General features: G+C 41.8%; 1 protein-coding gene across 1 annotated transcript; it reads left to right on the top strand.

Moving 5' to 3' along the window:
• Positions 1 to 203: 203 nt before the first annotated feature.
• LOC124673975 (probable protein phosphatase 2C 45) lies at positions 204 to 3,753 on the top strand. Its single transcript, XM_047210017.1, has 8 exons — positions 204 to 290; positions 1,181 to 1,308; positions 1,656 to 1,754; positions 1,848 to 2,003; positions 2,599 to 2,685; positions 2,764 to 2,855; positions 3,080 to 3,154; positions 3,249 to 3,753. Exons 1-8 carry the CDS (start codon positions 223 to 225, stop codon positions 3,396 to 3,398), a joined length of 855 nt encoding a protein of 284 aa, XP_047065973.1. The 5' UTR covers positions 204 to 222; the 3' UTR covers positions 3,399 to 3,753.
• The last annotated feature ends 9,708 nt before the right edge of the window (positions 3,754 to 13,461 follow it).

The following is a 13,461-nucleotide window of genomic DNA, read 5'->3' as shown; positions in this document are numbered from 1 at the left end:
TACGCGACGCAGTAGCACAATTACGCGCTCCTCCGAGGGCCTAACCGCGAAAAAGCCGACGACGGGGCGAGCGAGAGCAGGAAGGAGGAGGAGGAGCTTTCCACTATAGAAATGGACCAATCCCCCCAAATCCCCCAAATTTGACTCCTTTCACGCCCAATTTTGTTTCTTTCTTCCTGCCCTCGTCGCGTCCGGCGGTGGTCTAGGCGGGCGGGGCGCGCGATGGGGTACCTCAGCACGGTGATCGGCCACCCCACCGACGGATCGCCGGTCAGCGGCGGCGGCCTCAGGTGGGACCGATTCCCCGTGTCGTTTTTCCCCCTCGTTTCTTGCTCTCTTCGTCTCTGATCTGTTCGAGCTGCTGTAGTGGCGTTTCAATTTCGTTGCTCCCCCGTGTAATTCGACATAGGTTGCCTCGCGCGTCGCGTATGCACGGAATATCCACAACCGGCTGTGAGGATTTCGTTGCTGCGAGCAAGGGCTCTGTTAGTTAGTTGTAACTCATAAACCATTTCTATTTGTGCGATGAACTAAAGATATTTTTTTTGAAAATCTGGTAGGAGCTAGGTTGCTGCTTTAGGCATAACATGCCACACCTCTTTCAAATGTTATTATGATTTACATGGCCGAAATATGTACCCGCACCTACCTAGATGCGACTAAGCTGTGACGGTTATTCTAAATCTGTACCAAACGAAACCCTTGAGATTATGAGTTGGTGAATGCAAACGCCCTACTGGGCATGGCAGCATAAGACTAGAGCACTTCTTGTGCATCCTGGGTTGTTCAGCATCCAGCTAAAGTAAGTTAATGAATGGCTAGGATTATCAGTATTGTTAGTCTATACAGGGATTTTTGGCTGGCTCAGCTCACCTGCACACCCCTATCCACCAGCACAAATATTCCTGATAGTCTTTCCTTTAATACTAATAACATGTTGCATCATGCCATGGCAGCTCCTAAAGTAATACGAGGCAACATTTCATCCTGCTGTAATCCAGATACATGCAGTGATATGTTTTATCTACTCTGTCAATGTAACTCTTGGGGTCTCTAGTATTATAGTACCTTCATATTTGTATGATGTTGTCATTGGCCAAAAGACTGGTTGGTTTAGGATTATCACTTTGTAGTTATTATACCTATTTGCTCAGCATTTCTCATTTATTTTTTCTGCCAGCCAGAATAGTAAGTTCAGCTATGGTTATGCGAGCTCCCTTGGGAAACGGGCTTCCATGGAAGACTTTTATGAGACAAGAATTGAAAGTGTCGATGGGCAGCTTATTGGTTTATTCGGAGTTTTTGATGGTATGTATTCTCTCTTGAGCGTAGATTTTGTTCATATTTAATTTGTCTGTAAGACTATAACTTCTCTAAGAGTGTGTTTCTGAATTTAGCATGCCCTGACATGCCAAAAGGTCACGTTGATATTTCTTATGTTGGACTTGAACCTGTGTAGTATAATGTTTGTACAACCATACATTATTTTCTGTATATTATTTTGTGTGGCTAAAACAACCATTATTGCAAAGGGTTAATGGATAAAAAGCATATAAAATATTCGCAGCTTCGCAGGTGGTGCAGTGCTTAGAAGTTATAGTTGAACAAGCGGAACAAATTTACCATCTTCTGAGAAGGTCTTGCTTATTTTGTAGGTCATGGTGGTGCTAAAGTAGCTGAGTATGTCAAAGAGAACCTCTTCAGCCATCTTCTTAGGCATCCAAAGTTCATGAGTGAAACAAAAGTGGCTATAGGTATCGCCTTGTTCTTTTTGCTATTAAGCTGCTGGAACACCGAGTTGTGTAAATACAACTAACAAAATATCTGCATGGTATTCTTATCTGCAGACGATTCTTATAAAAGTACCGACAGTGACTTCTTGGAATCTGACAGTACTCAAAACCAGTGTGGGTCAACTGCATCGACTGCTGTACTTGTCGGCAATCGTCTCTTTGTCGCAAATGTTGGAGACTCCAGGGCTATCATATGCAGGGGAGGAAATGGTAATCAGCAGTTAACACTTAACTACTTATGTACCCCATCTATAACCTTTTTTAATCGCTTTTGCTTTATACTTTCTGATACTTTGACTTAATTTAAATCTTGCTTAATGAACATAGCATAATAGACCAAATCGTTATAACTTGCATCGATTCTCCGTCAACAATACTAAAGCGTCTATCAGATTTTGATATCTGTAATTTGTAACTGGGCTTCCAGGCTCTTAGCGGATTATAGAAACATCCTAAAAGGGGTGCATTGGAAATATTTTTCTGTAGATGTGTGTCATGAGGTTGAGAGCTCAAGAGGGGCATCTACTCAACAGTATGTTTTTATGCATGCTTGTAAAAGTTAAGAACATTTTTTATGATTGTTTTGTTATTAGTGGACTTGTTCTAAGGTTCCTAAATGTTTGCCTTGTTACTTAAGATGAGGTATTTACCCCACATAAGCCAGTATTCTTCTTTCATGCTAAACTAGGGAAAAGCCTAATAGCGACTCCACACATTTTCATGTTAAACTAATGCACTGGGAAGTAAATTAGAGGAAAAACTGTGTAACCGTTCTATATTTAATCTGATCTGCTTGTTTTTGCAGCTGTACCTGTGTCGAAAGATCACAAGCCTGATCAGACAGATGAGCGGCAACGCATTGAAGAAGCGGGAGGTTTTGTGATGTGGGCAGGTACTATGTGTTGAATTCTCTCCAAATTATCTGAATGGAATATGATTGAGTCCCTAACAATGGTACTTTGTTACATAGGAACGTGGCGTGTTGGTGGTGTACTTGCTGTTTCTCGCGCATTTGGTGACAAGCTCTTGAAGCAGTATGTAGTTGTGGATCCAGAGATCCGGGTATGAATTCCTGGAGAGTTTAATATTTGTTATATTACTTCTCTCTCTAAATGCTATGCATGTGAGTAGGCGTCCATCTTCATGACCCTTGCGTGAGTCACTCTACCAATGAAAGAACCACTTTTTTTTGTCTAAGCAATCTTGAGGGTCTTAGTAATAAGTTTCTGTATACTCCACCTTTACCAAATGATGGTTGTGTTTAGTAATGCTTTGCTGGGTTATAGGAGGAAATCGTTGATGAAAGTCTGGAGTTTCTCATCCTTGCAAGCGATGGACTGTGGGATGTGGTCTCTAATGAGGTAATTCACGAAACAGAAAGATTTCAATATATGTATTATCTATATCATATTTTGTGTGTTTGATCTGCCCCCCTGCGCAATGTTTGTAATGCAGGAGGCTGTCGACATGACCCGATCGATACAAGACCCAGAGGAAGCCGCAAAGAGGCTCCTGCAAGAGGCCTACGTGAGGGAGAGCAGCGACAACATAACCTGTGTCGTCGTGCGCTTCTTTCATGGTCAAGGGAGTAGCGGGCCTGCTTAAAGCCGGCAGGACGGTCTACTCTCATGTGGCTGTTGTACTATGATGACACATACACGCCTCAATTGATGCTCCACGGTTTTAACGGAGAGCAGCTGGAAGGACACGTGTGCTCTGATGTGAGAACATGACTCAGGAACGAGTGTACCTTAGCCTTAGGTTAACAATAAATTTGCTAGTGATTGTTCACCGTAGTTCTGTCGCAGATGTTGTTGATCTTACGATTGTTGTGTTTGTTGTTGATTGTGCCCAACCATGTCTGGTGTAATATCCAAAACTGCCCTCATGTGACATGTGAGTAACTATTGTTGTACTAAAGTGTAGCGAATGATAAATGTATTTGATTTGTTGGATGTAACTCGATTTCAATGCTTTGTGTTTGCGCGTGTCTGGAGGGCTGAATCTACTGCATGTACATAAAAAATGAAGTGTTTTGTTGGCCTTGTACAGTGAAGAACATGCAAAGCCACACACGGAACTTCAGACAATAGGATGACACTGACGATGCTAATGCCATGCCGCTAGACTCCACGATGCATCCCTGGATGTTAATTTTTTTTCCTCGCCTGCACACAGCAGCGCTCCCAGTTCCAGCATTGTAGCATGGCTATCTCCTTCACCTCCGTCACTAGTTTCTGCGCTGCTCCCTTTGGATGTCTTAGGCCGCGTCTAAAACCTGATCATGGTGTTCGTTCGATGAAACCCTGCATGTCAAAGATATGTTATCTGAATTCTGAAATTCGATCACACAGTGATACTGTCAATGTCACGGAGTTGGCGGTCTTTTCTCAAAACTGACCACTATAAAACTATCCACAAACAAAAGTAGTTTTCTGTTGGCAGAATAAAAGACAACAATAAGTAGATTGTCTGGTAACTCATTTTTGATCTATGCAATCCCTACAAAATTTTGAAATAGCGAACTTCAGACTGTCATCAAATTATCTGTCATGGCGCCATCACAGAAAGACATAACGAAAAAATTAGGTAAAAACGGCAATGTTTTCAGCGGACACTAGAAGAAAAGGAGTGGATGCACCAGGGAGAACTCAGTCAATATCACGATTTCGGATCATCAAGGCATTCGAGAAGATATGCCATGTTAGGTTCGGCGAGCGAGCCTTTGTTTATTTCCATCATCGTCCTCCAAACCAAACCAAGCCAAGTCAAACAAAAGAAACCCCACGCAAAATGTCACCACCAAACAACTGAACCTAAGATGAGGAAATTAATTAGGAAGTCAAACGCAGAAGAGGAAGATAGATGAAAAACAAGGAAGAAGAGGTTGCAGAGAGAGGAACAGCTACTAGATAAGCTACTGATGCTTTGGGGGTGGCATGAACAGGGTGTTATTGCACTGTTCCTGCTCACAGCTAGTTTGTCAGTAAGTTGCAAGTGTGCAGGGACAGGCACAAGTAGTGGTTTTTATAGGAGACTGAAAGTGGTGCGTACTTGGCGCCCAAGGCGTCATTGCGGTAGGTGTCCTGCTGAATGATGTCACGGGCTTATCTTTTCTGCTATTTGTAAAAGAAAACCATAAAAAATAATCCTAGTGGATGAATTAATAACGTACTGTGGATCACCTTAAACATCATGATGCCGAAAGTTTAGTTTGTTAACTGCCGCATGTGCTACATAATACTGTTTTTTTCTATTCCTCACAAACTCTAAGAGCATCTCCACTCGGATTCCACTCCTCCTATGGTGTTCGGCACAACCTTTTTTTTGGCTTGTATGGGTCCGCTGGCGTGTACACGGAAAAAAAATCAAACTTCGAAATTCATTAAAAAATCAATTTCATAGATAGTTCGGCAATAGTTTGTACATTTTTTTTTTGTTAAAAAGCACAGAAATATAAAACCTAAACCTAATGGTGGCCACGGCCGAGACCTAGGCGCCGGTACATCACGGCCGCGTAGTCCAGGTCCTCGTCGTCGCCGGGCTAATGCTGCTATAGAAATAAGATTTACTAAGAACTATGAATTTCACTAAATCTACAAATTCGCCACTCTAGAAAGGCCTAATGCATGTTAAAGAGGAGCTTTTTAGTAGATGTTAAAAAAAACTGTTGATGGCAAGGGTACTCGGTTCTTGGAGGACACTTGGCTTGGGGAGACCCCTCTTGTTGAATAGTACCCATCTCGATACAACATCATGCAGTAGAAAGATGTTTTGGTTTACGATGTTCTTGCTCATCTTCCTTTGAATATTAGATTTCGAAGGACACTGGTGGGTAATAAGTGGACTAGACGGTTCCATTTGTGCGAGAGGCTAATAATGGTAAATTATCCAATGAGTCGGATCGGTTTACCTGGAGCTTACAACCACGAGTCCTTTTACGGATATATCTATGACCTTATGAATGGTCACACTAGATTCCTCCGCATATACTTATGTAAACTAAAAATCCCACTAAAATAATATATTTATGTGGTTAATTAACAACAAGGTGTTTCTTACTAACCCTACCCCTAGCTCGGAGAAATTGGCAGGGATGTAAGAAAATTTCCTTATTTGACTCTTAAGAAAAAAAAGAACATTTGCTGGCATTGTGTGGAGTATTGTATATATAGCTTACAATATTCCTCCTTCAACCAATATGACCAATATGTGTTGGTAATTGATTAAATGGTATTAATAATAATGACAAGCCTATAATACTTGTTGGTGCTTCAGCTTTATGTTGGTCCATTTTAAAATATAGAAACGATGTTGTTTTGAACAAGACAAGAGGTAGCAATGTTTTCTGCAGGTTATCTGTTTGGCACCACACTAGAATAATTTATGGTATTTCCTTCTCCCGCCGTATCAACGAGAGCCTATGGTTAATGTATGCAACAAATTTTGATGGTTCCTGAGGATATCTACAACCCGCCTGACAAGGTATTAACTTGTCAATGCCTACAAGTTGTAGACTTGGGTTTCGCGGAAGTAGATGTAGGATAACGTTGCATAGAAAACAAAAAATTTCCTAACACGAAATCCAAGCCAAGATGCAATCTAGAAGACGGTAGCAACGAGGGGATTATCGAGTCTCACCCTTGAAGAGATTCCAAATCCTACAAGATGAGTCTCTTGTTGCTGCGGTAGACGTTCACTTGCCGCTTTCAAAAGCGCGTAGAAGATCTTGATCACGGCGCCACGAACGGGCAGCACCTCCGTACTCGGTCACACGTTCGGTTGTTGATGAAGACGACGTCCACCTCCCATTCCAGCGGGCAGCGGAAGTAGTAGCTCCTCTTGAATCCGACAGACACGACGGCGTGGTGTCGGTGGCGGTGTAGAACTCCGGCGGAGCTTCGCTAAAGCACGCGGGAGCTATGGAGGAGAGGGGCGGCTAGGGTTTGGGAGGGGGTGGCCGGCCACTCAAGGGGGCGGCCAGGTTGTGGTCTTAGGGTGGCCGGCCCCTCCCCTTGGCCCCTCATTATATAGGTGGAAGCCCCAAGTGTTGGACTACAAGTCTCCGAATAAGACCCGAAACCAAAACCTTCCATGTGATAGGGAAACCTACCCAAGGTGGGAATCCCACTTGGGTGGGATTCCCCTTCCATGTGGGGGTGGCCGGCCCCCATAGGGGAGTCCACTTGGGACTCCTCCCCCACTAGGGTTGGCCGGCCATGGAGGTGGAGTCCCGGAGGGACTCCACCTTCCTTGGTGGTTTCTTCCGGACTTTTCTAGAACCTTCTAGAACCTTCCATAGAACCTTCCGCATCATTTTAATTCACATAAAATGACATCCTATATATGAATCTTATTCTCCGGACCATTCGGAACTCCTCGTTATGTCCGGGATCTCATCCGGGACTCCGAACAAATATTCGAACTCCATTCCATATTCAAGTTCTACCATTTCAACATCCAACTTTAAGTGTGTCACCCTACGGTTCGCGAACTATGCGGACATGGTTGAGTACTCACTCCGACCAATAACCAATAGTGGGATCCGGAGATCCATAATGGCTCCCACATATTCAACGATGACTTTAGTGATCGAATGAACCATTCACATACAATACCAATTCCCTTTGTCACGCGATATTTTACTTGTCCGAGGTTTGATCTTCGGTATCACTCTATACCTTGTTCAACCTCGTCTCCGACAAGTACTCTTTACTCGTACCGTGGTATGTGGTCTCTTATGAACTTATTCATATGCTTGCAAGACATTTAGACGACATTCCACCGAGAGGGCCCAGAGTATATCTATCCGTCATCGGGATGGACAAATCCCACTGTTGATCCATATGCCTCAACTCATACTTTCCGGATACTTAATCCCACCTTTATAACCACCCATTTACGCAGTGGCGTTTGGTGTAATCAAAGTACCTTTCCGGTATAAGTGATTTACATGATCTCATGGTCATAAGGACTAGGTAACTATGTATCGAAAGCTTATAGCAAATAAATTAATGACGAGATCTTATGCTACGCTTAGTTGGGTGTGTCCATTACATCATTCATATAATGATATAACCTTGTTATTAATAACATCCAATGTTCATGATTATGAAACTAATCATCCATTAATCAACAAGCTAGTTTAAGAGGCATACTAGGGACTTCTTGTTGTCTACATATCACACATGTACTAATGTTTCGGTTAATACAATTATAGCATGGTATATAAACATTTATCATAAACATAAAGATATAAAATAACCACTTTTATTATAGCCTCTTGGGCATATCTCCAACAGTCTCCCACTTGCACTAGAGTCAATAATCTAGATTACATTGTAAGGTACCTAACACCCATGGCATTCCGGTGTTGGTCATGCTTTGCCCTAGGGAGAGCTTTAGTCAATGGATCTGCTACATTCGGATCGATGTGTACTTTGCAAATCTTTACTTCTCCATCTTCGATGTACTCGCGAATCGAATGATAACGCAGCTTGATATGCTTCAGCCTCTTGTGTGACCTTGGTTCTTGTGCATTGGCGATGGCACCCATGTTGTCACAATAGATGACTAGTGGGTCCAATGCACTAGGAACCACACCGAGCTCTATAATGAACCTCTTCATCCATACCGCTTCTGACGAAGCCTCTGAAGCCGCTATGTACTCCGATTCTGTTGAGGATTTCGCCACCGTGCACTCGCTTCGAGCTTGCCCAGCTTACTCGCAGCACCATTCAATATAAACACGTACCCGGATTGTGACTTAGAGTCATCGGGATCGGTGTTCCAACTTGCATCGGTGTAACTTGTTACAACGAGCTCTTGGTCACCTCCATAACAAAGAAACATATCCTTAGTTCTTTTCAAGTACTTCAGGATATTCTTGACCGCTGTCCGAGTGTTTCATTCCTGGATCACTTTGATATCTGCTAGTCAAACTAACAACATGTGCTATATCCGGTCTTGTACATAGCATGGCATACATGATAGAGCCTACTGCCGAGGCATAGGGGATCTGACTCATCCTTTCTCTTTCTTCTGCCGTAGCTGGACCTTGAGTCTTACTCAAGACCTTGCTAATAACCCACAAGTATAGGGGATCGCGGCGGTCTTCGAGGGAAGTAAAACCCAAATTTATTGATTCGACACAAGGGGAGGTAAAGAATACTTATAAGCCTTAACAACTGAGTTGTCAATTCAGCTGCACCTGGAAAAGCACTAGTAACAGGGGTGATGTGAAAGTAGCAGTAATATGAGAGCAGTAGTAACAGTAACACAGCAGCAGTAGCAGTAATATGAGAGCAATGGCACCAGAAAATAGTTGATACTACTTCCAATGTCATGTAGAACGAGTATATAATGATGAGAGATGGACCGGGGTTCCCGGCTATCTACACTAGTGGTAACTCTCCAATAACAAGTGTTGGGTGAACAAATTACAGTTGGGCAATTGATAGGATTGAAATAGCATTAAGACAGAACATCAAGATTATTAATCATGTAGGCATGTTTCCCATATATAGTCATACGTGCTCGCAATGAGAAACTTGTACAACATCTTTTGTCCTACCAGCCGGTGGCAGCAGGGCCTCTAGGGAATCTACTTGGATATTAAGGCACTCCTTTTAATAGAGCACCGGAGCAAAGCATTAACACTCCGTGAAAACATGTGATCCTCATATCTAAGCCTTCCCCTCCAGTTGTCCCAATTTCTGTCACTTTGGGGCCTTTGGTTCCGGACATAGACATGTGCATACAACTTGTAGATACAATCTAAGCAATAAGTAGGGAGCTTAAATCTAAGATCATGCCACTCGGGCCCTAGTGACAAGCATTAAACATAACAAGATTGCAGCAACAATAACTTCACAAACTTTATAGATAGACAATCATAACGTAACAATCCATCGGATCCCAACAAACACAACACCGATTACATCAGATGAATCTCAATCATGTAAGGCAGCTCATGAGATCATTGTATTGAAGTACATGGGGAGAGAATACCAACTAGCTACAGCTAGAACCCGTAGTCCATGGGAGAACTACTCACGGAGCATGATGGAGGCGGTGGCGTCGATGGAGATGGCTTCCGGGGCACTTCCCCGTCCCGGCGAGGTGCCGGAACAGAGACTTCTGTCCCCCGAATTGGAGTTTCGCGATGGTGGCGGCGCCCTTGGAGTCTTTCTGGAGTTTCGTCCAAAGGTACTGCGTTTTTAGGTCGAAAGGGCTTAAATAGGCGAAGAGGCGGCGCAGGAGGGGCGACAGGGTGGCCCCACACCAGGCCGGCGCGGCCAGGGTGTAGCCCGCGCGGCCCACGTGTGTGGTGGCCCCTGGCTCTCCTCCGACTCCCCTTCGGTGTTCTGGAGCCTCCCGGGAAAAATAAGATCTTTGGCGTTGATTTCGTCCAATTCCGAGAATATTGCCCGAACAGCCTTTACGGAACCAAAAACAGCGAGAAAACATGAACGCAGCACTGTGGCATCTTGTTAATAGGTTAGTTCCGGAAAACGCATAAAAACATTATAAAGTGCAAGCAAAACATGTAAGTATTGTCATAAAACAAGCATGGAACATCAGAAATTATAGGTACGTTTGAGACGTATCAGCATCCCCAAGCTTAGTTCCTGCTCGCCCTCGAGTAGGTAAACGATAAAAAGAGTAATTTCTGTAGTGCCATGCTACTTACATAACCTTGATCATACTATTACAAAGCACATGAGATGAATGAAGTGACTCAAGGTAATAATCTATAGTTGCTAACAAATAGATAACATATAGCAAAACTTTTCATGAAGAGTACTTTCAAGACAAGCATCAAAAGCCTTGCACAAGAGTTAACTCATAAAGCGATAAATTCAAAGTAAAGGCATCGAAGCAACACAGAGGAAGATTTAAGTTTCAGCAATTGCTTTCAACTTTCAACATACATATCTCATGGATAATTGTCAACACAAAGTAATATGATGAATGCAAATATGCAAGTATGTAAGAATCAATGCACAGTTGACACAAGTGTTTGCTTCTAAGATGGAAGGAAGTAGGTAAACTGACTCAACATAAAGTAAAAGAATGGCCCTTCGCAGAGGGAAGCAGGGATAAAATCTGAGCTTTTCAAGTTTTTGAAATCATATAGAGAGTATAAAATTAAAGTTTTGAGAGGTGTTTCTTGTTGTCAACGAATGGTAATGGGCACTCTAACTACCTCATCAACCAGACTTTCAAGAGCGGCTCCCATGAAGGACGTTATCTCTACCAGCAAGGTAGATCATCCCTCTTCTCTTTTGTTTACACATGTATTTTAGTTTCATTATTTATGGATGACACTCCTCCCAACCTTTTGCATACACAAGCCATGGCTAACCGAATCCTCGGGTGCCTTCCAACATTCACATACCATGAAGGAGTGTCTATTTGCAAAATTAAATTGCTTACTGATGAATCAGAGCAAAATATGTGAAGATAATTATTAATGAAAGTTGATTAATTGGGGGCTGGGAACCCCGCGCCAGCTCTTTTTACAAAATTATTGGATAAGCGGATGAAGCCACTAGTCCATTGTGAAAGTCTGTCAAAAGTAAATGACAAGATCGAAAGATAAAACACCACATACTTCCTCATGAACTATAAAACATTGACACAAATAAGAGATAATAGCTTTTGAATTGTTTAAAGATAGCACATGAAGTATTTGCTTGGAATGGCAGGAAATACCACATAGTAGGTAGATATGGTGGACACACATGGCATAGGTTTTGGCTCAAGGTTTTGGATGCACGAGAAGCATTCCCTCTCAGTACAAGGCTTTGGGCTAGCAAGGTTATTTGAAGCAAACACAAGTATGAACCGGTACAGCAAAACTTACATAAGAACATATTGCAAGCATTATAATACTCTACACTGTCTTCCTTGTTGCTCAAACACTTTTACTAGAAAATATCTAGACCTTAAGAGAGACCAATCATGCAAACCAATTTTAACAAGCTCTACAGTAGTTCTCCACTAATAGGTTTAAACTACATGAAAAAAAAACTTAATCATGATCTACTTGAGAGCTCAAAACAATTGCCAAGTGTCAAATTATTCAAGACAATATGAGGCATTTTCTGTTTCCAACCAAATAACCATAAGTGATGTAGCTTCCAACTTTTATCATTGAACATTAAAAGTAAGAGCGAAGAACACGAGTGTTCATATGAAAAAGCGGAGCGTGTCTCTCTCCCAAACAAGGATTGCTAAGATCCGAATTTATTCAAACATAAACAAAAATAAAAACAAACAGACGCTCCAAGTAAAGCACATATGATGTGACCGAATAAAAATATAGTTTCAATAGAAGAAACCTGATAAGTTGATGAAGAAGGGGATGCCTTGGGCATCCCCAAGCTTAGACGCTTGAGTCTTCTTGAAATATGCAGGGATGAACCACCGGGGATCCCCAAGCTTAGGCTTTTCACTCTTCTTGATCATATATCATCCTCCTCTCTTGACCCTTGAAAACTTCCTTCACACCAAACTTCTCATAAACTTCATTAGAGGGGTTAGTACTCAAAAAAACTTGAATCCACCTTTGTTATGTAGTGACACATTGCAAGAACTCAATAAAACATTAGCTACAGCTCTCCACGTCTAGAAAGCCTTGCTTAAAGTCCACAAGAGACAATGCAAAAAACAGAGACAGAATCTGCCAAAACAGAACAGCCAGTAAAGACGAATTTTAAACAGGTACTTCCGTTGCTCAAATCAGAAAACTCAAAACTAATGAAAGTTGCGTACATATCTGAGGAACACGCACGTAAATTGGCATATTTTTCTGAGTTACCTACAGAGAAAACAGCCCAGATTCGTGACAGATAGAAATCTGTTTCTGCGCAGAAATCCAAATCTAGCATCAACCTTCAATTAGAGGCGTCACTTGGCACAACATTGCAATAAAATAAAGATAAGGAGAGGTTGCTACAGTAGTAACAACTTCCAAGACACAACAAAACAGTAGCAAAATAAAGACATGGGTTATCTCCCAAGAAGTGCTTTCTTTATAGCCATTAAGATGGGCTCAACAGTTTTAACGATGCACTCGCAAGAAATAAGAGATTCAAAAGAGAGCATCAAAAAGCAAGTATGAAACAAATTTAAGTCTAACCCGCTTCCTATGCATAGGAATCTTGTACACAAATAAATTCATGAAGAACAAAGTGACAAGCATAAGAAGATAAAACAAGAGTAACTTCAAAATTTTCAGCATATAGAGAGGTGTTTTAGTACCATGCAAATTTCTACAACCATATTTTCCTCTCTCATAATAATTTTCAGTAGCTTCATGAACAAACTCAATAATATAACTATCACATATAGCATGCTTTTCATGATCCATAAACACATAATTTTTATCAAGCTCAAAAATAGTGCGATTAAAACTTTCAAACACACTTTTATCAATAATATAACAAGATGGTTGATCAATCTCAAGAGATATGGGACTCATAGATAATGTCAAGACTTCTCCAATCCCATTTTCATTAGTAGTACAATTAATATTATCAAGTAACATAGGACCATCATCCAGAGCTTTATCATAAACATTTGCTACGCAAAATTCTTTAGTACCATGCATTTCGACATCAGGCACAAACAAAGCATTATCATAAGATTTATCAAAGTAGCA

The sequence above is a fragment of the Lolium rigidum genome, chromosome 7 (assembly GCF_022539505.1).
Source record: "Lolium rigidum isolate FL_2022 chromosome 7, APGP_CSIRO_Lrig_0.1, whole genome shotgun sequence".
Lineage (NCBI taxonomy): Eukaryota > Viridiplantae > Streptophyta > Magnoliopsida > Poales > Poaceae > Lolium > Lolium rigidum.
This window is presented reverse-complemented; position numbering and strand designations above follow the sequence as displayed.

Bases quoted from the DNA above. Each gene is read 5' to 3' on its own strand.
- LOC124673975 (XM_047210017.1), top strand. From the start codon at position 223: ATGGGGTACCTCAGCACGGTGATCGGCCACCCCACCGACGGATCGCCG. The intron at 1,755-1,847 runs GTATCGCCTTGT...TCTTATCTGCAG, and splicing joins TGAAACAAAAGTGGCTATAG to ACGATTCTTATAAAAGTACC. The intron at 2,686-2,763 runs GTACTATGTGTT...TTTGTTACATAG, and splicing joins AGGTTTTGTGATGTGGGCAG to GAACGTGGCGTGTTGGTGGT.